The sequence below is a fragment of the Antechinus flavipes genome, chromosome 4 (genome assembly GCF_016432865.1).
Source record: "Antechinus flavipes isolate AdamAnt ecotype Samford, QLD, Australia chromosome 4, AdamAnt_v2, whole genome shotgun sequence".
Lineage (NCBI taxonomy): Eukaryota > Metazoa > Chordata > Mammalia > Dasyuromorphia > Dasyuridae > Antechinus > Antechinus flavipes.
In genome coordinates, this window is record NC_067401.1 from 25,492,243 (window position 1) to 25,516,161 (window position 23,919).

A 23,919-nucleotide genomic window follows, 5' to 3' on the forward strand; every position below is an offset into this window, starting at 1 on the left:
TCTCATCTGGTTGTCATGATAACCCCGAGAGGCAGATGCTATTATTATCTCCAGTTTACAGATGTGGAAATGGAGAGAGACTTAGTGACTTGCCCAACATCACCCTGCTATGCAAGTATCTGAGGCAAGATTTGAACTCAGATTGATGAACAAGTGCTAACTGCCATTAACCAACTACCTGACAGCGAGGTTTGGGCCCTCTCAACCTGGAATCCAGGAATTCTAGTTTGTAAAAATACTGTAGTAACGATTCCAGGTGGCCAGTTTCTTCAGCAATCCTGTGTATTTTATTTTATGCATGTAAAAATGTTATAGACTTTAACATGGCTCAGTGGATAGATAGCATATGGGGCTCAGATATTAGCTGTGTCCCTTCACGCCGCTTGCCTCAGTTTCCTCATCTGTAAAATGGGCCAGAGAAGGAAATATTCTAGTTTCACTGATAGGAAAACCCCAAATGGGGGCAACTGCTGTGACTGAACAAGAAAACCATCGGCTCCGTGGACCCACCGTAGGAGTCAGTGATCCCTGTTCTGGAAGACAACAGGAGCTTGGTTTTGCCTTTTGTATGTGGACAGGAGTGCTGTGTATTTGTGAGGGGGGCTGTCTAACCCATGGGGGACTCGCTCCTCAAGAGTAATAGACTCACTGGTAGTAGAAAGGTTGTAGGATCTCCGTTTGGACAGTAGAGGCCTCCCTCCTCCCAGCCTTCCAAGCCCTTTCCTCCTCCTCCAGCTGGTGCTCAGCGCCATCCCTGACTCCTCCCCCAGAGCAGGATGTCTCCGATTTGAAAGAACAATTTGCCTCCACTCCCCTCCCTTCTTCCCGCCCCTAGCCCTCCACCCCCCATCTCCCTCTCAGACAGAATCCTTTCAGCCCGACTAGCTTTATCCCAACCGCAGCGATGGCTCGTAACTGATCCATCAAGGGGGAGTTTTCCCAGGGGGCTCTGATGACCCCGAAGCCTTCACGAGTCACAGGAATGAACCGTGACTGGTTGTTTCAGGCAATCTGGGCCTAAAGGAACCCCTCAAGTCAGACCCCCATCGGGTCCCACCCCAAGGCCCCCTGCCCCAGAGCCTTCTCCCATACCGTGCTGGAACTGGAACTGTGGCTGAGCTTATCAAAGCGGAACTTCAGGTTGGACCTCGGAGAGTTCCTGTTCTTCAAGTCTAGGAGAAGCAGCCAGGGGAAAGTTAGGGGAGGGAGGGCATTTCTGTCAACAAACATTCATTAAGCACTAAGGGCCAGAGAGCCTGGAATCAGGAAGACTCTTCTTCCCCAGTTCAAATCTGGCCACATGGACTAGGCGTGTGACCCTGGGCAAGTCACTTATCCCGTTTGCCTCAGTTTCCTAATCTGTAAAATGAGCTGGAGAAGGAAATGGCAAATCACTCTGCCAAGAAAACCGCAAATGGGATCATGGAGAGTAGGACGTGACTGAAAAGGTGGAACAACGAGACTCTGGGGATAGGAAGCAAAAATGAAGCCATTCCTGCCTCAAGGAGCATATGCTCATGGAGAAATAGCTATAAAACAGAGGTGAAAGGGGAATCCTGAAAGGCTTCTTGTAGGAGGCTGCCCTTGAGCTGAGCCTTCACGGGGGCTTGGTGTTAAGAGACAGAGACAGAGAACAGATTTGTTGCTTTGTCACCATCATCTTTTTTTTTTAATGTGTTTTTGGCTTCTCAGCAAAACACCCATAAACATTCTCACAGAGCCTTCATATTTCTTTTACATTTTTACGCACAGGCAGCTAAATGACACAGTGGATAGAACACGGGATGTCAGGCAGTAAGACTTAAATTCAAATTCTACCTCATTCTCTTACTGAGCAAATTACTTAACTTCAATTTGCCACAGTTTCCCCAACTGTAAAATGGGGACAATAATGGCATCTTCAGTGTTGTCAAGATTGAGAAAAGTAATATTTGTAAAAACTGCTTGGCAGGGATACTATAGCATTTAGTAATTTTTCAGTCATATCTGACTCTTTATGACCCCATTTGGTTTTTTTTTTCTTTTTTTGGCAAAAATATTAGAGTGGTTTGCTGTAATGTCCTTCTCTAAAATGTAATGTTCTCTGGGATCAGGTTTCTTGAGGGGCTTCTGGAGGCAGGCTTAATTTCAGTTCAGTATCACCCCAAATCCTTTATTGTCTCCTTCAAAGTCTTATCTCCTTCATGTGGGCTCGGCTAGTTTTCTGGAAGCCTTCTGTAGTCTTGGTTCCGAGAGCTTAAGCTGCCTTCTCTGGCTTCTGAATCTGCTCGACTGAATCCTGGCTGAGGCTCCGAGAGCTTCTAGTGGGCTTGTCCTTTCTGGCCCGGACAGCTCTTCCTTATATATTCCACATTAAGTATACACCAATCATTATATCACTAGGAAACCATTATTTGTTGTAGGATTAAATCAATGCTAAACTAGATTTAACCACTGTCTCCTCAATTCCACTTACTTAGCACCTTGGTTCAAGTACTGGCCCATAACACCTCCCGCTTTCTTTTGTTTTTAGAACATAGGTGGTCATGACCTCCCTGACTTCTCAAGGAGATGAGAACCCCCAAAAGAAGGTGATCACGCCTTCCCTGACTACTCAAAAAAGGGGTGAAAACACCATAAAAAGGAGGCGATCACGCCCTCCCTGACATCTCAGGAAGGGAGATGAAAACACCAAAGGAAATGGGAAATCAAATCAGATTAGTGGGTTTCTGAAGGGGCTCACTTGATACAGGTATACATAAATCCATCAATATGGGAGACATTACACATAATTACATAAGCACATAATAACATAACACAGGCTAGTAGTGATATAACAAATAACATGAATCAACATGAGGAATTATACATATCCATAAGTCCTAGAAATAGTCCAAAAGGAATCCATTGTCCATTAGTTCATGTGCCAGGAATCCAATAATGCCTGCAAGCTTTGAAGTACTGCAATCATCCCATCAACAATTTTTCATCTTAATGAATCCAATGATTCCTGCTGGTTTTCAAGTCCTGCAACAGTCTCAGTTTGTGTTAGAGAATACAATGATTCCTGCAGATTTTGTTCTTAGGTCTTCTCCTTTGTTTCCAGATTTTTCTCTTTTTCTGTCTCTCTCCAGCCATTTGATTCCTTTTCCATCTTTAAAAATACAAGCAAACCCTTTCTCCTAAGCAGTTAACCTATCTGGTCCCTTCCATTTGCTACTTTCTGGATCTCTCCTCATCACCTGGTGATTACACTAGAGCTACTCACACTGGACCCTGCCCTTCTGTTGGGTTAAATAGCATGTAGTCTCATTATTGTTCTGTAAAGAATGACCAGCAGGATGATTACAGAGAGGACTGGCGAGACTTACATGAACTGATGCTAAGTGAAATGAGCAGAACCAGGAGATCATTATATACCTCAACAATGATACTGTATGAGGATGTATTCTGATGGAAGTGGATCTCTTCGATAAAGAGAGCTAATTCAGTTTCAATTGATCAAGGATGGACAGAAGCAGCTACACCTAAAGAAAGAACACTGGGAAATGAATATAAACTGCTTGCATTTTTGTTTTTCTTCCCAGGTTATTTCTACCTTCTGAATCCAATTCTCCCTGTGCAACAAGAGAACTGTTCGGTTCTGCACACATATATTGTATCTAGGATATACTGTAACCTATTCAACATGTAAAGGACTGCTTGCCATCTGGGGGAAGGGGTGGAGGGAGGGAAGGGAAAAGTCGGAACAGAAGTAAGTGCAAGGGATAATGCTGTAAAAAATTACGCTGGCATGGGTTCTATCAATAAAAAGTTATTTAAAAAAAAGTCTGTATTCTCCCCGATGGTAATCCCTTTCTGCCATGTGATTGTTTTTTGGCTGATTGATCACATCAGAGTCCTGACCTTCTAAAGACTCTCTGGGTGTAACCTCGGCTGCCATCATGCCCCATCTGCCTTTTGTAGGATATCTTGGAGCTGGGCTCCGCCTCTCATTTCTCTGGATCAATCTACATTCTGAGGCCCAGTGGAAGCCTCGGTTGCATTTTGGACATGGGGTTTTAGGTCTTCTCTCAGCCTGTCTTTTCATTCTATCTCCATATCTACCCTGGGCTCTCAGATGTCCTAGTTTTCCGCACTGAAAGCATGGACAAGTTTCTCTAGCAGTCCCTTGCCAAGAGGGACCCTGTCTTCCCATGTTCGTCATAGTCTGAGTATAATAAGCATTTGTGCCCACTGTGGCACAGCACCTTATGATCTTCTCTAAAGGAGCATCTTTGTGTAGTCCCCAAATAATTCTTCTGCAAACTTCATTAGCATTTTCCTTAGCCAGCTGTCTGATCATTAGTCTTGAAGATGCATTTTCTCCAACGATTCTTGTGACAGTTGTTTGCAGACATCCCATAAAATCTGCAAAGGGTTCACTGGGACCTTGCTCTATTTTTGTGAAGGCTTCCCCTCCATCTTTTCCCGGGAGGCAGCCCCAAGCTTTTATAGCAGCAGTAGCAATTTGTTCATATGCTCTTATGGGGTAATTAATCTGTTCTGAATTCTCTGCATACTGACCTTCACCTGCTAGTTGGTTAAAGGTGATTTGTATGTTAACTCCAATTTGCTTATTGCGTTGGGCTTGAATCCTATGTAATTCATGATATTCTGAAAGCCACAACAAGTTTTGTCCAGGTTCTAAACATGTCCTTGCTATGGATTTCCAATCATTCAGGGTTAAGATTTCATAAGCCAAATTATCTAGTAACATCTTAACATAAAATGCTGTAGTCCCATAAAGAGTGCAACCTTTTTTCAAATCCTTAATTTTTTACAGATCAAAAGGAGTGTATCTTCTTTTTTGACCTGAAGAGTCAAGCTCTTCAATCACAGGGTATGTATTTATTAAATCAGATACATCTTGTCCTTCATTTTTTGCCTTAACCAGTGCTTTTTGTAATCTTGTCATAGGCTGCTTCATAGGTGGTTGTGTCACTGTCTCTCCCTCTCCTCCTTCTCCCTCCACCCATGAAGAGTTAATTGAGGGAGGTAGGTCAGGAGATGGGAATGACCTAATTTGTACTTAACTCCATTCTTATCTCATTCTTCATCCTTTTCCCTAATTTATTTTGACCCTCCCCCTCCTGCTCTTTCTTCTTATAACTTATATAATTTCCTAAAGTCAGTTGTATTAAATTAAGTATTAAGTGTGTCTTTGGAAATTGAGTCAGGTCCATTTTCATTTTAGAATTGACATAGTTGCTCTCCTACTAATTTCCACTTCTCTAGATCCAATTCTTTTTCCATAGAGAACCAAGGAGGTGTGTACTATACAGTTTCTAAAAGTTCAATGATCTGCTCCTAAATTATAATCAGACCTTGGCTTTTGATAAGTCTGACCAGGGTCTCTATAAACATTTTCCTTGAATTGGAAAAGAAGGCTATCCCATTTTAGCTGAAATACTATTTTAGCCCTTTAACAAAATTTCCTTTTTGTACTCATCCTAATTTCTGGGTCACAAATTAAGGTTCTTGGTCCCACGTTCAGGCACCAAAATGTAATATTCTTCTCTAAAATATAATCTTCTCTGGGAGCAGATTTCTTGGGGGGCTTCTGGGAGCAGCCTTCCTTTCAGTTCAGTAATTACCCCAAATGCAGCAAGGAGTTAAAGTCCAAATCCTTTATTGTTTCCTTCAAAGTCTTGTCTCTTTTCCTGGGGTTAGCTTTCTTAGAGGCCTACCTCTCTCCTTGGTTTCGAGAGTTCCTGCCACTAGTCCTTTGCCTCTGCCAGCTTCTGCCTCTAGCTTCCTCCAAATGTCTCCAAATCCAAAGGTTTGTACTTCAGGCTCCAGCCACAACAAAGGTGGATGATAGAATAAATCTGTCTACGCTTCCGAAAGCTTCTAGTGCGCTTGTCATTTCTGGCCCTGACAATTCCTCTTCACTAAGTATCCCACACTGAGTACACACCAATCATTATATCACTGGGAAACCATTATTTGTTGTAGGATTAAATCAATGCTAAACTAGATTTAACCAATGTCTCCTCAATTCCACTTAATACCTTGTTTCAAATTCTGGCCCATAACATCTCTTTGTAGGATCAGATCATTCATACTGAATCATGCTAAATTAGATAATTATTGTCTCTATCAATTCCACTGACTTAGTACCTTGTAAGAATCCTAACAGTTTTCCATGTCCTTCTCCAGTTCAGTTGACAGATGAGGAAACTGAGGCACACAGGCTGAAGTGATTTGCCCAGAGTTACACCATTAGTGAGTATCTGAGGCTCACTATTTTGAACTCATGTCCTCCTGATTCCAGATCTGATGCTTTATCTACTGTACCATCTAGCTGCTCAGGTGAGCACTCTATAAATGCTTATTTCCTTTTTTTCCCCCTTCACTTGTGTGTAGCCCATAGTTCTGTATCCATCCATGGCCCATTCAGTGTCGGTCATGGGAGAGCCAATGGACTTTTTCTCTTGGTCTGCCCACATCCGGGGCAGGGAATCAGCCCTCAACTCACAGACTTGGGTCCTTCAAGTAAGTAGAAAGGGAAACTGAGAGCTTAGCAGCCTTAGGTTACTCATTTCTCTGAATGTTTCTGAGTCTTGGTCGACCCCCTAGCACTACTAAGACATTTTCTGACCCTTGCCATGTATAATACCGAGCAGAAAATGCATCTGTCTTAGGAGCATTAGTCTTCAGTGGGAAAAGGTTCAGTAAGATTCGAAAAAATGACCGACTCAGGAAGTAAAATCACTCACGTGACCCAGGTCAGTTGCCTCAGCCAAAAATTCCCCTGATGAGCAGAGCACCCAACACTCATCCCTTGTTGCATTCAGTTCCGATTCATGCCGTACCACTGTCTCCCTTGCCCTGATTTTTCCTAGCTAGACTGGAACTCACCAAGTGTCTTTCTGGCATCTCTCACAAGTAGGATCTACTCCCTGGCCGGGCACACGTTCAACCCTGAACAAATGTTTGCTGTGAGAGGCGGCTCTCCGACTCGCTGGAATGGATGGATGCGAAGGACGGATGCTCCCTACCGGACGTGTTGCATGGATTCATATGCAATGGTCCATGGGCTGGACTCAAAGGCCTCTGAGGTGTCTTTCAGCTCTATTATCCCGGCCATTACCAGGTTATGGCTATGATTTCTTGCCAAGCAGTTAATAAGGCATGATTAAAGAGCCTGAGAAATACTCTGTAGAGGAAGTATGCTGTGGGATATGTTTACTGAACTACGTACAGAAAGCCCCATCGAGGACAGAGCCTATTTTGCTGTTTTTGTCTGTATCCTCCATGCCTTGCATGCAGTTAAGACTTAGCAAATGCTTGCTGAATTAAAGCAAATTAAGCTTTTTTGCTGTTGGTCCCTAGGATGATGTAAGCTCTTTGTATTCAATGACACCATCCCCTGGCCCGCCAATCAAGTCATCTGCTTTCACTGTTTCCCTAGCAACGGGATGCCTGCCCTGAGCTCTCCCCATCCTTCTTCCTTCTTTGTGATAGGATGCTCACATCGAGGAGGGTTAGGTGGGGCTGGGGATGCTATCTGTGGCTGGGAGACAGCACAAAAACCACGGATGCACGTGGGAATCCAAGCTACCACCTCAACCACCCTGTTCCTGTGGTCTAACCAACCAAACTGGGCAGCCCTGTTGATGGACAACCACAAAGTGCAGGGCGGAAGGAGGAGCTGGGGCTGCTTGCTTGCAGGCTCCCACACCTGAAATCTCAGGTGCTCATGGGATGTCAGAGCTGGAAGAGGAAGGCGACATGGGAGATCTTGACTGATGCTAAGGTCATGGGATCACAGATCTAGAGATGGACGCTTCTCAGAGCCCTGAGATGAAGCCTGTCTTTATTTTTTGTTTGTTTTTGCATCGTCTCTTCCCATTTCTCCCAGGCTGGGATTGTCCGGGTGATTCCTGGGCCCAATCTCACTGCTGATGGGTACGGGAGCTTTGTCCTGTTCCCATGTGACTGGGGGAGTTTGCCCCTCCTTAGGCGGCTCGATTTTGTTGCCAGTCTTAGACACCTGACTGGCACGAGCCCTATCCCAGCTCAGATCTCGAGCTCCAGCAGCCTCAGGCTGCCTCATAGCACACTTGCTAGACCAGGTTCTCATTTTACAGAAAAGGAAACCGAGTTCCAGGGAAATGAACAATTTTGTCCCACATCCTCTGGTGGGATTTAGGGAGGGAAGGGATCCATTCACCTTCCCTCTTCTGCTCTTACAGGCACAGAGATGTTAATTGACTCGGCCAAGGTGGTGATTGTTGAGTCACGTGCAACTTTTCCTGACCCCACTTGGGTTTTGTGGGCAGAGACACTGGAGTGGTTTGGTCTTTTGGTCTCCAACCCGTTTTACAGATGAGGAAACTGAGGTAGACAGGGTGAAGTGACTTGCCCAGATCACACAGTTAGTAAGGGTCTGAGGCCAGAATTGAATTCAGGTCTATGTGACTCGAGGTCCATCACCGGGCATGAGGGCACCATTTAGCTGCCAAGCAAAGCCAAGTTCTCTGACTACCCACTGAACCACCCTACCTCTGCGCAATTCATCCAGGCCCTTCCTCTCCCCTTGAGCCTCCCTATGCCCGAGCTCCATGAGGAGTGTCCATCCGGGTTACAGTGGGGGCCACGGGGAAGCTGAGTCCCACAGCCAGCCAGAGGTTTCACAGAGTCCCACAGCCTCAGAACTGGGGCTCAAACCCAAGCCCCCTTCAGACAAGAGCAATGACCTCAGCCCCAGGGAAGGGGCTCCCTCCACAGGCTGCCCCGAGCCCCCCGTCCTGGACATCACTGACCTGTCGGACTCCGGCTCATGATAACTGGGGTCGCTGCTGCTACTAGGCTGGGGCTCTCGCTGTTCAGGGACGGGCTGTAGACAAAGACTTCCTGCTTGAAGGGCGAAGCTGTGGAGGGCTGGCTGCTCTGGGGGAGGGAGATGGGGTAAGAGGACGGACGGCTCCAAGGTTTTCTCCGTTTTACCCCCAAGCCCTGGGACAGCCCCCTTCCCCCCCCCCACATGATCCTGATGGAGATTCCCATCCCGATGGGCCCGGAGACATCACGCTCCTTTCCGGCCTGCTTTGGCCAACCTCCTGCCCAGCCACCAACAAAACAGAGGCAGATCCCAGGGGAGCAGAACCCCAGACTCATAGTAACAACAGGGGATGGGGCAGGAATTCCCAGGTAAGGAAACTCCAGCCAGCCCCGCGAGTACAATTTACAGTCTTATAGAGGGGACCGAGAACTTAAGCGTGCTTGTGGTCTCTTCCTATCAAATGGGAGCTTTCTGAGAGCCAGGATTGTTTCATTCTTTGTACTTATGTTCTTAGCACCTAGCCCAGTGCCCTGCACACAGCAGGGGCTTAATAAATGCTTGTGGATGGATTGATTTTACTTCAAGCCCACCACTCTAGCCACCAAAACTGATGGCTTTTACCCTTAGCAAAGGTCATAGAATCACAGATTTCAAGTTTCAGGGGCTCACTCAGTCTCATCTTCTTTTTGTAAATGAGGAAACCGAGTCGAAGAGTCCAATGTCCTACTGATGGTGGAGGTGAGATCTGAACCCAGATCCTCCCACTCCAAACCAGAACCCTTCTCACTGAACTAGAAAAAGCAGCCGAATCCCTTGTCTGCCTCAACAGGAAACATTTTAGGTAGTCCCCTGTTAATTGGCTAGCATGAAAACAAAAGAATAATGGATTGAGACTCAGATGTCCTGGATTCAAATTTTACTTCTGACATTTACAAACTGTGTGACCCTGGAGAAGCCACTAAATTTCTCTGAGCCTCAGTTTTCTCATCTATAAGATGAGGTTGTCCTTTGTTATCCAATCGTTTTTAGGGGTGTCCAGCTCTTTTATAACCCCGTTTGGAGTTTTCTTGGCAAAAATACTGGAATGGTTGGCCATTTCCTTCTCCAGCTCATTTTACAGATGAGAAAACTGAGGCAAACAGGGTAAAGTGACTCATCCAGGATCACACAGCCAGAGGTAGAATTTGAACCCAGGAACATGATGTCTTCCTGACTGGGGACCTCGAGCCCCGCCCAAGGCTCAACCCAGGGGCCTCTTCCTTTAAGGCGCCTCTCCTGATTCTTCTAATTGTGGGAGCCCCGGGGTCACTGTGGCCGTGTCCTGCAGGGATACAGCTCTGCTTACTTAGCTTAACATGCTCTATCCCCCTAACAGAATACAAGCTCCTTGTAGGCAGGGGCTTTTGTCACATAGCACAGAGTAAGTGCCTATTGAATAAATATCCCTCTATTTAGAATGGAAGCCCCTCGAGGGTAGGAAACGGCTCACTTTTGTATGCTCTGCTCCCACGATGCCTGGAACACAGTAGGCATTTAATAAATGCTTACTGGTTTTTGTCTCCCTAGCTAGAATGTGAGATCACTCAGGTGGGGGCCTTTGCCACCATTTCCCCAGAACCCAGGGCTTGCCCTCCCAGCCTGCGGATGCACTGGCGGGTGAGGGCCCACGCTTGGAAGGGGTCGCGGGGCGGGCCGGGGTTCCGGGCAGTGGTCCCGCCTACCACAATGTCATATTCCTCCATGGCCTCGCTCTCGCCGGCCGTGCTGCTGAAGCTGCTGGTGCTGGACGAGGAGCGGGAGATGCTGGAGCGCCCGTTTTCCTTCAGCTTGACGAAAGGCCTGGGGGGGGGTGGGGAGGGAGGAGGGGGCGCTCAGAGCCGCCGCGGGCACGGCGGGCAGAGCCCACGGGCAGCTCCAGCACGACCCTCGCCCATTCCCCGCCCCCCCGCCCCTCCCCCTTACTTCTCTTTGTTGGGGCAGATTTCCGGGGAGCTGGGGTTGGACGAGGTTTCCGATTTCACTTCCTGAGAGGAATGGCCGCCGTCGGGAGTCTTGGGGGTGCCCGAGATGCTGTCGCTGAGGAGAGAGGAAGGAGGGAACCCGTGGTAACCGCAGGAGCGGCCGCATCTCCCCGGGGGAGTTGGAGGCTCTCAAGGGACGCCCCGCGCTTTGTCTCATTGGACTCTCGCACTCATGATCACAACCCCATTTTACAGAAGGGGAAACAGAGGCAGGGAAAGCAACCTGTTCGAGGTCACAGCTAAAAGTGAGAGAATCCCGAGGGCAGGATTTGAATTCAGGTCTTCCCGCTTCCGAGTCATTTAGCTCCTAAGTCAAGGCCAGCGATTCATAAATCACAAGCCGGGACTTGTGACTCCCCGGCTGCTGCTATATTTTTAGAAGGAAACGAGGCATTTGTCCTAATTTTTTATACGTAGATCAACCTGATCTATCCCCACAGCCAAAGAATAGCTGACTTTGGGCTGGGGGAGGGGCCGGAGACCATTTAGGTGCATGGCTTGGACATGGGACATAGACAGGGAGCTCTTAGCCATCAGTGGCGGGGCTCTTAACCAGGGATCCGTGAACGTGCGTGTTTTATATTTTGTGTGTTTTGTATTTTGTTTTATATTTTGTGTTTTATATTTTGTGCTTTATATTTTGTGTTTTATGTTGTGTGTGTTTTGTATTTTGTTTTATGTTTTGTGTGTGTTTTGTATTTTGTTTTATATTTTGTGTGTTTTATATTTTGTGCTTTATATTTTGTGTTTTGTATTTTGTGTTTTATATTTTGTGTGTTTTGTATTTTGTTTTATATTTTGTGTGTGTTTTAGATTTTGTTTTATATTTTGTGTTTTATATTTTGTGCTTTATATTTTGTGTTTTATGTTGTGTGTGTTTTGTATTTTGTTTTATGTTTTGTGTGTTCTATATTTTGATATATTTTAAGACTATATTTATTTTGGCTCCCTCTGTAATCCTATTTATCTCATTTTATGCACTTGAAAACATTTTTCTGAGAAAGGGCACCTAAGCGGTATCAGCTTCCCCAAGGGGCCGGGGATACCGAAATGCTCCTGGATCTTTGGGGAGACCCTAAGGGACCCACGCAGGGAACCTGGGACTTGTCCAGGGTCAGATTGCAAACCTCGGAAGCTGCATTTGAACTCAGGCTCTGAATCCACAGCCAATGTCATTGTTCCCAACATATCTCGCTCCCGGCAGCCTCCACCCAGAGCAAGAACCGCCGGCAGGAGCTGTCTCCCTCCCTCTCCCTCCCACTCCACCGGGTCCGGCACTTTGGGGCTCAGGAGGAGGGCCCGGATGAGCCCCGGGACTTACCAGCGTGTCCGGCTGTCAGCCTGGCCTTCTGAACCCGTGTGCAGGCGGGGGAACAGCCCTGACCTGCGCTTGATGGGACTCCGAGACTGGTTCTTGGCTGTGGCGGCCGTCACTGGAGGCTGCGGAGAAATCCCAAAGGGAAAACCTGATGGGCCAGTGGCTTCTGGGGGGAGGATCCAACACCCTCCCCCCAAAACCCAGGCTCGAGACTCCAGCAAACGCGGCCCTGCCCCAGCGGGATCTCCCCTAGCCAAAGGCTCTTCCTCCCCTTCCTTCTATCCCTCCCTCCCTCTCTCTATCTCTGTATCTCTGTCTCTCCCCCCTCTTTTCTCTTTCTCTCCCCCCTTGCTCTCTGTCTCTCCCTCCTCTTTCCCCCTCCCCTCTCCTTGTCTCTCCCTCCTTTCTCTCTGTCTCTCCCCCCTTCTCTGTTTCTCTGCCTCCCCCCTTCTCTTTGTCTGTTTCCCCCCTTCTCTGTTTCTCTGCCTCACCTCCCTTTCTCTCTCTATCTCCCCCCCCCCCCCCCCTGCTTCTCTGTTTCTCTGCCTCCCCGCCCCTTCCCGCACTCACCGAGAACGTGGTTTTGGTCACTTCCACGCTGTTGTGCGTGATCCCCCCGCTGAGGCTGCCTGGGATGCCTCCGCTCTGGTGCTTCTTCTGGCCCCCCACCATGGTCTCCATGGAGTGGCTGCGCACGCGGATGGCCCTCTGCAGGGAAGAGTACGGGACCACTCTAGGACGCCCTTGGATTCTAGCGCAGCTGCCCGGCCCCTGGGCGCCAGCCCCGCCTCCCATCGCACCGTATGGGGCCGTGGAGCAAACTCCCATGTGACTGAGCCAAGGCCCGACGCCTGCCAGTGGGAACCTTGTCTCTGGGTCCCCCGCAGGCCCGGGGAGCGTTAACAACTCGTTGTCTATCAATGGTGAGCAGGAGCCCCACTAAACACTCCAGAGCGTGGGGCCGTGCCTACAGCGGGCTCTCGGCCTTTCTGGGCCTGACTCCGCTCTGAGAACCACAGATCTGGGCCGGCGGGACCCCAGAGACCCGCTCTGACCCCCCACTTACCGGTGGGAAAACCGCAGCCCAGAGGGGCGGTGGCTTCCCCACATCTCAGAGGCCCCACAGAAGAGCCAGGTTCCGAGCTCCGGTCCTCAGACCCGATCTCCTTTCCACCATATCCGGGTGCCCCTGGGGCTTGTTTCCCAACTGTCCCCAAGCTGCCCTTCCTGTAAAACCCGGGCCCACCTCCTGGACACACGTTACTCATGTTATAACTCTCTCTGGTTTCCCCCGCAGGACCGGACTCGTTACTGGATCCTCAGCAGAGTGCCTGGCAAATAGTTGGCACTTAATAAGTGCTGAGGCTCTTTGTGTAGTGGCAGGAAACTGAAAGCTGAGTGGAAGCCCACTGGCTGGGGAAGGGCTGAACAAGTTCCCTATGAATGTTAGGGAATATTATTGCTCTGTAAGAAACCACCTGCAGGAGGATTTCAGAGAGGCCTGGAGAGACTCACGTGAACTGATGCTGAGGGAAGTGAGAAACAAGAGCATTGCACACAGTCACAACAATACCATGTGATGATCAACTGTGATGGACCTGGCTCTTTTCAACAAGGAGGGGATTCAGGCCAATTCTAATATGCATGGGATGGAAGGAGCCATCTGACCCAGAGAGAGAATTTCGGGGACTGAATGTCAAAGCAGAGCATTTTCACCTTTCTTTGTGGTTTGTTTGTTTACTTTTTTTTCCCCCTTTCTCGTGATTTTTCCTTTTTGGCCTTTTTTTTTTTTTTTTTTTTTTTTTTTGTGCACAACATGACAAATATGGAAAGATGTTTAAAAGGATTGTGCATGTTTAACTTATGTCAGATTGCTCACTTGTCTTGGGGAAGGAGGAATTATGGGAAGGAGGGAGACAAATCTGGAACACAAAGTTTTACAAAAATCAATGTTGAAAACTCTCTACATGGATTATTAAAAATAAGTGCTACCGGTGAAGATTGGGTTTGTTTTGAGTCTATTAGTAAAGAGTGGGCTTTTCTACACAAGCCTGTGAAAAGTAATGCAGGGGACAGCGAACCGGACCTGGAATCATCAAGACTCCAGCTTAAATCCAGGCCCAGGTACTTACTGACAGCATCATTCTGGACAAATCACTTAACTGCATTCTGCCTGTTTTGTCATGGTAACAGCTCTTACTTCTAGAGTTTTGTGAGGATAAAATTAGGTACTTGCCAAGCTATTACAAATATTAAAGTGATACATAAATATGATTATTAAAAAATTCCATCCAAAAAAAATTGTGGCATCACAAGCCCTGTGTTCAAATGCTGGTTCTGCAGCTTCCCACCTGGGAAGTCTTTGGGCAAATCCCTCCCTTTTCTGGGCTCCGGTTTCTTATCTGTAAAATGATGATCCCTACGGTTCCTCCTTGCTCTAAATGTCCAATCCTGCTGCAGCGAAAGGACGTTAGTCACTGTTAATGAGGACAGGTTAAAAAAAAAAAAGCAGAGTAGAGAAGAGCTGGGCGGCAATGTGAGAACTGGCTCCAAATATCCGAAGGGCTCTTTGTGAAAGAGAAGTGTTTTATTTGTGTCGGGAGAAACGAGGAGAATTTCTAGCCAAGAGGCGGAAGTTACAGGGAAGCAAAGTGACACAGGGGAAAGACAGACTCAAAACTAGGGTCCCCGAGATCCACTTCCCAGCTTAGGATTTAGAACAATTTGTTTAATCTCTTTGGGCCTCAGTTTCTTTATCTGTAAAATGGAGATAATAAGAGCTCTACATCATAGGCTTGTTATGAGAATCCAATAAGATGACTCATTTGGGTACTCTGCGAACCTTCAAGTGTTAAATAAAAGCTAGCTATTGTTAGTACTGCTTTGTTCACATATATACAAGTAGGTATACTTATGTGCAGAGATGTAGAGATACCTGGGTGAATTAGCCTCAGTTTCCCCATCTGTAAAATAGCCTCTGAGGTGGCTTCCAGCACTAGAGCTAGGACCCCACAGACAAACACACATGGCCACCGGATCTCTTATTGTCGCATCGAGGGGGTCTCGCCAGCTCTGGCCACGTACCCCATCGGTGGCATTGAATGCCAGAACAGAAGGGGTTCGTTGTTGATTTTGGACCCAAAGGATCTTCTTGACCAGGAGCCTGAAACACTCCGCCTTCTCTAAGGTCTTTCAGCTTTTAGAAAGTCTCCCTTCCTAGAAAGCCATCACGGAGCGGGCTCCTGCCTCGTGTTTTAGCTTCAGCCAACTGAGCGGATTAAGGGGGGGGAGGGTAGGGTCACTCACAGAGCCCCCATTCTCCGCAGCCTGGCTTCCCCAGTCAGAGCCAGTCCCCTCCCCTGGCCATGTGCCCTCCTCCCGGGTACCACGCCGGAGTTTCACATCAGAGAGCCGCCTCCCCCACAGAACCAGGTCTCTTAGCAACAGTCTCCCGAAATGTCATTAAAAGGGCCGTGTCCCATTGGCTGCCTCGCTGAGAGATGACATAAGCCACACACTCGGCAAAAGCGAGAAGGGCTGTGGGGGGAGGGCAGAGGAGGGAGCTGGAGCCCAGATGCTGCATCCATGGCAATGTCCTTTGGATGTTGAAGCCCTAAGCCGTGTCACACAAAAGTCTGTTAAAAAACCCCTCAGAATCAGATTCACATCTGGGAGGGACCTTCTAGGTCACTTAATCCAGCCCTTTCATTTTACAAGTGAGGAAACTGAGGCACAAAGGTGTCAAATCACAAAAGCAATCAGTGGCAGAAAAAAAAACACACACACACACAATTCAAATGATAAATTCTGTGTCCCAGCCAGACGGGCTCACTTCTTGTTTCTTGTCCTTCCACCTCCCACTTCCACATTTTCTATCCCCCCCCCCTTCTCACTTCTGCCTCTTCACAACCTGAGCCCCTTCCTGAGCTCAAGGGCCACCACCTCGATGAGGTCTTTCAAGATCCCTCCAGATCCCCCCAATTATTTTGCACTTACTGCACACACACTTGTATTTACATATATATTTATACATGCTGATGTATAAATATATATTTATAACATGTACTCTGGGGACAGCTAGGTGGAGCAAGGGATAGAGAACCAGCCCTGAAGTCAGGAGGACCCGAGTTCAAATCTGCCTTAGACACTTAACACTTCCTAAATGTGTGACCCTGGGCAAGTCACTTAACCCCAGTTGCCTCGGAAAAATAAAAAGAAAATATATATATACTCTGCCATATTTGTTTGTATTTGTGTTGTCTTGTCTTCCCTGCTAGAATACAAGTTCCTTGAAGTCAAAATTGTTTATCTTGTCTACCCCGGCCCAGTGTCTGGCACACTGGAACGCATCTGTGATTTCCTCTTTGTGGGGAATTCCTGGTGACCGATCTGCATCCACATTGCAGTTTATAGTCTGAGAAATCTGCCTGGAGCTCCGAGGGACAAAGGCCTTGCTCAGAGTCAGAGTCGGAACTCGAACTCAGTTCCAAGCCATGGCTGCCTTGAAACTTAATCAACAATTGTTCACTAGTAACGTGATTTTGCCTGAGTTTTTTCAATTCTCAATCGGATATTTCTGTGCAGTATCGACAGTCCAGGCTCTCGTAGGGAGTCCAAGTCAGAAAAGAAACTGAGGCTGGCGGCCAGAAAAAAAGAGAAAAAGGAAGAAAGAAAAGAAAGGAGAAAAGGGATAGAGAGACAGGAGACAGACGCCCGATTCTTCCTTTTCATTGCTGGCCCAGGCTTCTTTCATTAGGATTTCTGGAGTCCTTCCACAGAAGTATAAAGTCCCAGCCTGCTAGTACTGCAGTGGGTCACCACTGAGGCACGGAGGTTCCTGTCGTTTTGGAAGAAACCAAGGCCCACGCGTAGGGGAGCCAGCGACGAGGGGTAGCCTGGTGACTTTTTCTGTACATGTTGTAATTTGAGGAGCAAACCCACAGTTTTGGCCTCCTTGGCCTGAGAATTCAACCCACCGAGCAAGTCCACGCCCTGTTCTAGTCTCCCGTGTGCAAGGATGTAGAGGCGGCCCTTCCTTGCCAAGGTCAAGCTCCTTATGTGTGTGTACCTTTGTGTGCACATCCCTGCCTCTCTCCTCTGGGAGCTGACCCCTGCGATCACCTTTATCTCTTTCATCTTCAATTCCTCTTTCTCGGTGGACTCCTTCCCTTTTAGAATAGAACTAGATCTTCTTCCCCTCCCCATCTTCTAGACTATAACTAGATCTCTTTCATCCCCTTTCCTTCTAGAAATATAAGCTCTCCTTCATCCCCTTCCCTTCTTCTAGAAATATAAGCTCTCCTTCATCCCCTTCCCTGCTTCTAGAATATAACAAACTCTCCTTCATCCCCTTCCCTGCTTCTAGAAATATAAGTAAATCTCCTTCATTCTTAAATTTTTTTCTTCATGGCCACATCCTCCCATAGCTCTTCTCCTTTTTACAGATAAATCTTTAACCTCCTCCAGACCTGTCTACCCACATTACCTCCACTTCCTCTCCTCCCTTCTCATTTTTCAGCCCCTTGCTATTTTGCCGACATCAGTCAACTGAAACTACCTTCCCCAAAGTTACCACTTCTCCCAAAGGGCTTGTCTCATCTCCATCCTTCCAGGCCTCCGTGCAGCCCTGGATACTGGGGAGCACCTTTCCTAAGTATTCTCTCCTCTCTGGGTTATTTTCTGTTTCCTCCATTCCTTTCTCCCTTTTTTCAGGCCCCTTACTGGATCATCAGCCACATCCTGCTCCCTAACTCTGGATGTCTGTTTGGGGCCCTCTCCTCTCTCTCTCTCTCTCTCTCTCTCTCTCTCTCTCTCTCTCTCTCTCTCTCTCACCCATCCCCCCTTCCTCCTTCTCTCTCCCTTCTTCCCTGTCTTTCCCTTCCCACCCCTTTCTCTCCGTCTCTGTCCTATATCTCAGTAAGCTCATTTCCCATGGATTCAGTTATCTCTGTGCAGAGGAATAAATAAAAAAGCATTTACTCCATATCTGACCCTCAGATCTTTACACTCAGCCTTGGTCTCTCCTAGTGACCTCCAGTCCCCCGTCACCAACTGTCTGGCCATTTGGACGCCAGGGTTCAGAAGTCCAAAACAGGATTCCTTACCTTTCCCCCCACACTCCCCCTACTTTTCCCAGCTCTCACGGGGGCCTCTCCCGCTTTGCCACTCAGATCCCCCCACTCCAAAGACTTCGTTTGGTCAGTCTCTTCCACAGCACCTCCCCCCGCCCAGAGCCAATGGTTGCCAAATCTTCGGGATTCTAACCCCAAATTTCTCATGTCCATTTCTCTCTCCTCTCACACTCCCTGAGCCTCGTCCAGGCCCTTGTTACCTCTCACCGGCACAATGACAACCACCCTAATTAAAGTAGCAGCAATTAAAGGCCACGCCACTCCTGCTTACCAAACCCCACTCTCTATGGGGCAGAGCACACGTCTTTCTGTCAGATATTTAAAGATTTTCCAAGCGTGGACCTTCCTCTTTACACATCGACCTCCACAAACATTCCAGTCCGCCCTCCACGTAGCTCCTCGTACGTGGCTTTTCTCTCATTTCTCATCTCAGTTTATACAACTGTGCCCCAAGCCTAGAACACATCTCTGACTATCAGAATCTTGCACTTTCCTCAAAATTCACTAAAGCTCCCCTTTCTCTAGGAAGCTTTTCCCAGTGGTGCTTTTATATTTACTTTATATTTTTGTCTTGACTTCTAGCTTTACACATTGTTTCCCCATGGAATGTAATCACCCTGAAGGCAGGGACTGTTGCATCCCCAGTGCCCAGACTCTGCACTTATTGTGTTTTTTTGCTTTTTTTTTTTTTTTTTTTTTTTGCTGAGGCAATTGGGGTTAAGTGACCTGTCCAGGGTCAGACAGCCACAAAGTGTTAAGTGTCTGAGGCTGGATTTGAACTCGTGTCCTCCTGACTTCAGGGATGGGGCTCCATCCACTGCACCACTTAACTGTCTCCTCTGTATTTATTATTGCTGTTGTTTGTGCTTCGTTCTGGAAGAGGACCATAACATCAGAGAGGTGACGACAAGACATGAAAGAGAACTGAATTTAAGTGGGGGAGGGCTGGGCAAAGCCACCTGCTCACTTTCCCCTCCAGAGCCTTCTGGGTCCAGTGGCCAGATATAAGTCAGAACCACTGGAGATGGCCCTGGATACAACGGGAGCCTTTGGCTTTTTAAAGCTAAAGGCTTTAACAGGTCTCAGTTTGACTAAGGCGATACCCAATCAGTGATTAAGGCTGAGTAGAAATCCAGGCAAAAAACGGTCTCTTTCACCTAGTAAAAAAAACAAAAAACCCAAAACCAAAAAACTAACTAAATCCAGAAGGGGAAGGTCCTACGGGCCCACCCCACTCAGACTCAGCCATCGGGACTTTGTCCCATTTCCACAGAGGTAGAGTGGAAGGAGAGGAGGAAGGAAAGATCTGGCTGCCTCCGCCATGCTGTGCCCTTGTCTCGTGAAGCCATTGGGAATTCTCTGAGGACCGAGGCCGGCCGGCTCTACTTTCAGCCAGCAGGTGTCAGGTTTAGACCAGTGGAACAGCCACGGCTTCCAGGAGATCCAGGAGTAACTCCTCTCAAATGAATAGATGAGTGAATGGATCCTGGACAATGTGGGCGCTCATCCCAGCCCTGCCACCAACTCTCTGCGTGGCCTTGGCCAAGTCCCTTCCCCTCCCCGTAACTTTGAAATGATGAGAATTATTCTAGAGGCCCCATTTCCAAGTTCTTCCTCCCCCCGTCCCCAGAGTGACTCCATTCTTCCTTGGACAAAGTCACTCTTCCTGCCTGGGTCTCAGTTTCAAGGTCCAATCAGGAGGCACAATTCATGGGCTGCCCTCCTTGAACAAGGAAGGTGGGGGGATGACCTCAGGATGCTTTGGGAATCTCCCTCTGCTTCTATTTCTCTCTTTCCTAGATTTCCAGACCATTTCTCATCCAAACTATTCACTCATTTCTCCGTCTCATTCTGGGTCTCATCCCAGGTCCGCCATTTCCTTCCCTGTTTCTCTTCTTTGGATCTTCCCTGATCTCTCTGTTACTGAGCTTTTCACTCAGCCAACATTGGGACCATATGTCCTGACTGAGGACCAAAGAAACAACACTCTCTGTTGACCAAGAGTCTATCGAGTGGGAGAATTTTTCCCTCTGGTTGGCGTAGGCTGGTATGTTATCCAAGGAGGAACCAACAGAAAAAGATTAGGAATACGATCCCCTGTCGATGAACCCCCCTAAATTGGTTTTTCCAGAAACCTTCCCCCACCAGAGAGAGAGCCAGCCCCCAGAATGATCTCCTCTGTCAGAACCTAAGCTCCTTGGGGGTAGGGACATTTCTGTGTAACCCCAGTACTTAACAATACCTAGAACATGGGAACTACTTATAAACACTTGCTTAATGACTGACAAAGCAACCTCTGGTCTTGCTGACTCCCCCTCCCCAGCCTCTCCTCCACAGGTTAAATATGGATTCCTGCCAGAGCTCTGAGCTAGGAGAAAGGGTACAGCGAACCACCATCCTCCTGGTCACTTGGGCCGGCCTTTTTCCTGTCCCATAAGTTGTCAGGTGCTCTCCTTTCCACCTGAACAACACCTCCAGCATCCAGCCCCTCCTGTCTGCCTCCACGGCCACCTGAGCACGGGCTGGGCTATATTTTTAGCTTTCTATCCCTGGTGCCTCGTGTACTGTGCCACACACACGGACCGTGCTGCTAGATTCCTGCTGGATTTTTGTTCGGACAGTCAGGTTCAGTAAGGGGCGGTGAATCGGATTGGGAAGTATTCTGCTCCAATCACTTCCCACCACTTCCCCCCAGTCTCAGGCCTAGCGCTCCATAGTAACACACCAGCTGCCTCGCTAACCAGGCTAATCCCGGCAGTGATCCAAGACTGGGTTTGGAGAAGACTGACCATCCTCAGTCGGGTTTTTGGTCATTCCCCTTCGTCCCCTTCGTCCCCCGGAAAGCCCCGTTCTCGAGTTCCTTTACCTTGAAAGACTCCAGGAATCCCCCGTGGCCCCCGTTCTCAAACTTGTCCTCCTCGGGCCCCAGCCCCAGCATGGCCTGAGTGTGGGTGTGGAGTTCATCGTGGAGATTGTCCAGCAGGGCTGCCCGGGTCCGATCCTGAAAGAGCAGAGTGGGGAGAGCTGTGTCAGGAGGATCTGATTTTCCACCTCTCCCGGGGGCAGAAACCATCATAGCGGACCCGAGCCCAAGCAGGAATCCCTGCCACAGCTGGCCGGACGAGTGGTCACCTGGCTTACTGCTTACGGGTCCCCAATGAGGGGGAGCCCTCGTCACCCTTCCCCTTCCTCTGCAACTTCTCTCTACTGCCCCTTTGGGGTTGTGCAGAATAAGGCTGATCCCTCTTCCCCACTCAGGGCAACCAGGCTCAACAACAAGTATCGGCCTTCTCTTCTCCACTTCTCTTGCCTTTCGTTCTCATTAAAAGAATAAAAACAAGTTATATATACCCAGTGTTCTCACTGTCCCCTCTCACGGAGCCCCAGAAATGGAAGGCCCGACTTAGACCTGGCCAGAATCCCCCTCACCTCCTGACAGGAGAGCCCGGACAAGGGCTCATCCAGGCTTTACCGACCCGCAGGGAGCAGAAGCCAAATGGCTCCTGGGGCAGGTCCTTCTACTTTGGGACACTTTTAATTGTTAGTAAAAGCCGCCATTTATATAACACTTTAAGGTTCACAGAGCACTTTATATATATTAGCTCAAACCACCTTATTGAAGTAGATTCCATTTATGAATCTCATTTTACAGATGAGGAAACTGAGGCTGAGAGGGATCATCTATTCTAGAGTTCCATTGCTCAGTCACTCTGTGACCCTCTTTGGAGTTTTCTTAAAGTGTTATATAAATGGATCAGAACGTGTCCGAAGCAGGACCAGGGATGCCTCATTAATTGCTAGGCTGGCTCCCTGGTCTCCCAGAATTCCCATCACTGATATGGCACTGTGTCCTATACCTAGTAAGCCCCACAACAGCCCTTTGGGGTAGATAGGTGCATTATCATGCTATTTAATAATAAACAATAAATTTAATAATTAATTAATTATTATTAATTTTTTTTAATTTAAAAATTATTTTAAAAATTAATAATAAAGCTCGGAGTGGGCCAGGGCTTGCCCGGGCTCCCGCAGCTGGAGGTGTCTGAGGGACCTGACCCCAAGCTGGCGGAGCTCTCCTGGGCCACACGGAGTCCCAGGCTAAGTGGGGCTCTCACCTCCAGCTTCGCGAACTTGTCTGACTTGCAGCAGGCGTTCTCGGCGTTGGTGAGTTTGGTGAGCAGGAATTCCCGGAACTCGGGGCTCTGTGAGAGAAGGAAGGAATCAGACCCAGGCGTCACCTGCCTGAAGATTCATTAGGGGACTTAAACCTCCAGGGGGCACTGCTGGAGATAACCAAGCAGCCAAGGTCTCATGGAGCCGCCCCATGCCCACCCTTGGGCCCCAGAAGAATCCCCACGGTTCCATTTTCTAAGCAGGGCGGGGCCGCTGGTGCCCCTGAGAGGGACGTCCGTTTGGGATCTCTCCCCTTAGGGAGCACTCTGGGACTAAACTCTCTCTGCCGAGGCAGACCGGAACCGTCTCTGTCCTTACTGCTGGTTTTTGGAGAATTGTCTAGAGGAGAGATATCCTACTCCTGACCCACAAAAGTCCTGACTACAGCTGGAGCCGGGTCAAGCTGTAACTGGGAAACATTTAACAAAATAAATGGAAATATAATACAACTGCGATGACGTGATTTGTGGTTCTCCAAGTCAGTGGGGCCTACGGGGAACCGCTTCTGAGTCTGACAGTACGGGCCCATTTTAGCGGCTAAATGTCTTGGCCAGGGTCACTGGGCCACTACGTGTCAGAATCAGGACTAGAAACCAGGATTTTACGGCCCGCTCTCCATTCACTATACCAGGCCCTAGTTCTGGAGCTAGAAGGGTCTCGTCCAAGCTCTCCTTGGGAAAATGAGGATTATCTCCTAGATCCCGCGGGCAGACGGTGAATCTTGGGGACACGCTCAAAACTTGCCTTTGACACATACTGAATGAATGACCCTGGACAGGACATGTGGCCCCTAAAGTTCTTTATGCCAATGGCATCAAACTCAAGTGGGCCATATTGACTTAGAAAACCACAAACTCACATCATCTATGTCGTGTTGTATTTTTATTTATTTTGCTAAACATTTAAACTCTTAATTTAATTTAATCACAAAATCTCCTATTGTTTTAGGCAACTTTTTAAGACTAAAATAACTTAAAAATGGTAGGAGTTTCTTCACTTAGAAATGCTGAATTATCAGGGAAATTATAGGTCCAGTCTTAATTTCTCTCTTACTCTCTTAATTAATACACACACAGATATGTATATGTATATATAACCATAATTGAGATGATTTATATATTTTATGCATTTTTATATACATATAGATGAATATATTCAAAATGCCCCAAAAGTCTTAGGACAGTTTAAAATCTTAACTTAAAACTGTCCTAAAACTGTTAGAATGCTTTGTATGAAGAATTGGGACAATACATTATATGTTACATGTCATACAGGGGCTGTATTGCATATGACATATCTACCATATGTATAACATGATGTCACCTCAATTCTTTATGTACATTCTTTACATACAATTCTATATATACATTATATGCATAATGTCTACATATGTATGTGCATATATCACTGTGTGTGCACATGTATTTGTATGATAAATGCATGCATATATATATGTGTATGTGTATA

The 23,919-nt window shown here is 47.7% G+C and overlaps 1 protein-coding gene across 7 annotated transcripts in view; it reads right to left on the reverse strand.

Moving 5' to 3' along the window:
* Nucleotides 1-23,919, reverse strand: part of RAP1GAP2 (RAP1 GTPase activating protein 2) — a 261,381-nt gene that overhangs the window by 7,902 nt on the left and 229,560 nt on the right. For 6 of the 7 annotated variants that reach the window (XM_051992129.1, XM_051992127.1, XM_051992126.1 and 3 more), the window contains 8 exons: nucleotides 22,395-22,481; nucleotides 21,146-21,280; nucleotides 12,719-12,856; nucleotides 12,152-12,270; nucleotides 10,772-10,885; nucleotides 10,531-10,648; nucleotides 8,790-8,916; nucleotides 1,093-1,172 (listed from right to left, as the gene is read on the reverse strand). In XM_051992129.1, coding sequence (XP_051848089.1) covers nucleotides 1,093-1,172; nucleotides 8,790-8,916; nucleotides 10,531-10,648; nucleotides 10,772-10,885; nucleotides 12,152-12,270; nucleotides 12,719-12,856; nucleotides 21,146-21,280; nucleotides 22,395-22,481 — 918 coding nt within the window. The remainder of the gene's footprint in view (nucleotides 1-1,092; nucleotides 1,173-8,789; nucleotides 8,917-10,530; nucleotides 10,649-10,771; nucleotides 10,886-12,151; nucleotides 12,271-12,718; nucleotides 12,857-21,145; nucleotides 21,281-22,394; nucleotides 22,482-23,919) is intronic. The other variant, XR_007952983.1, reaches the window with a different exon arrangement.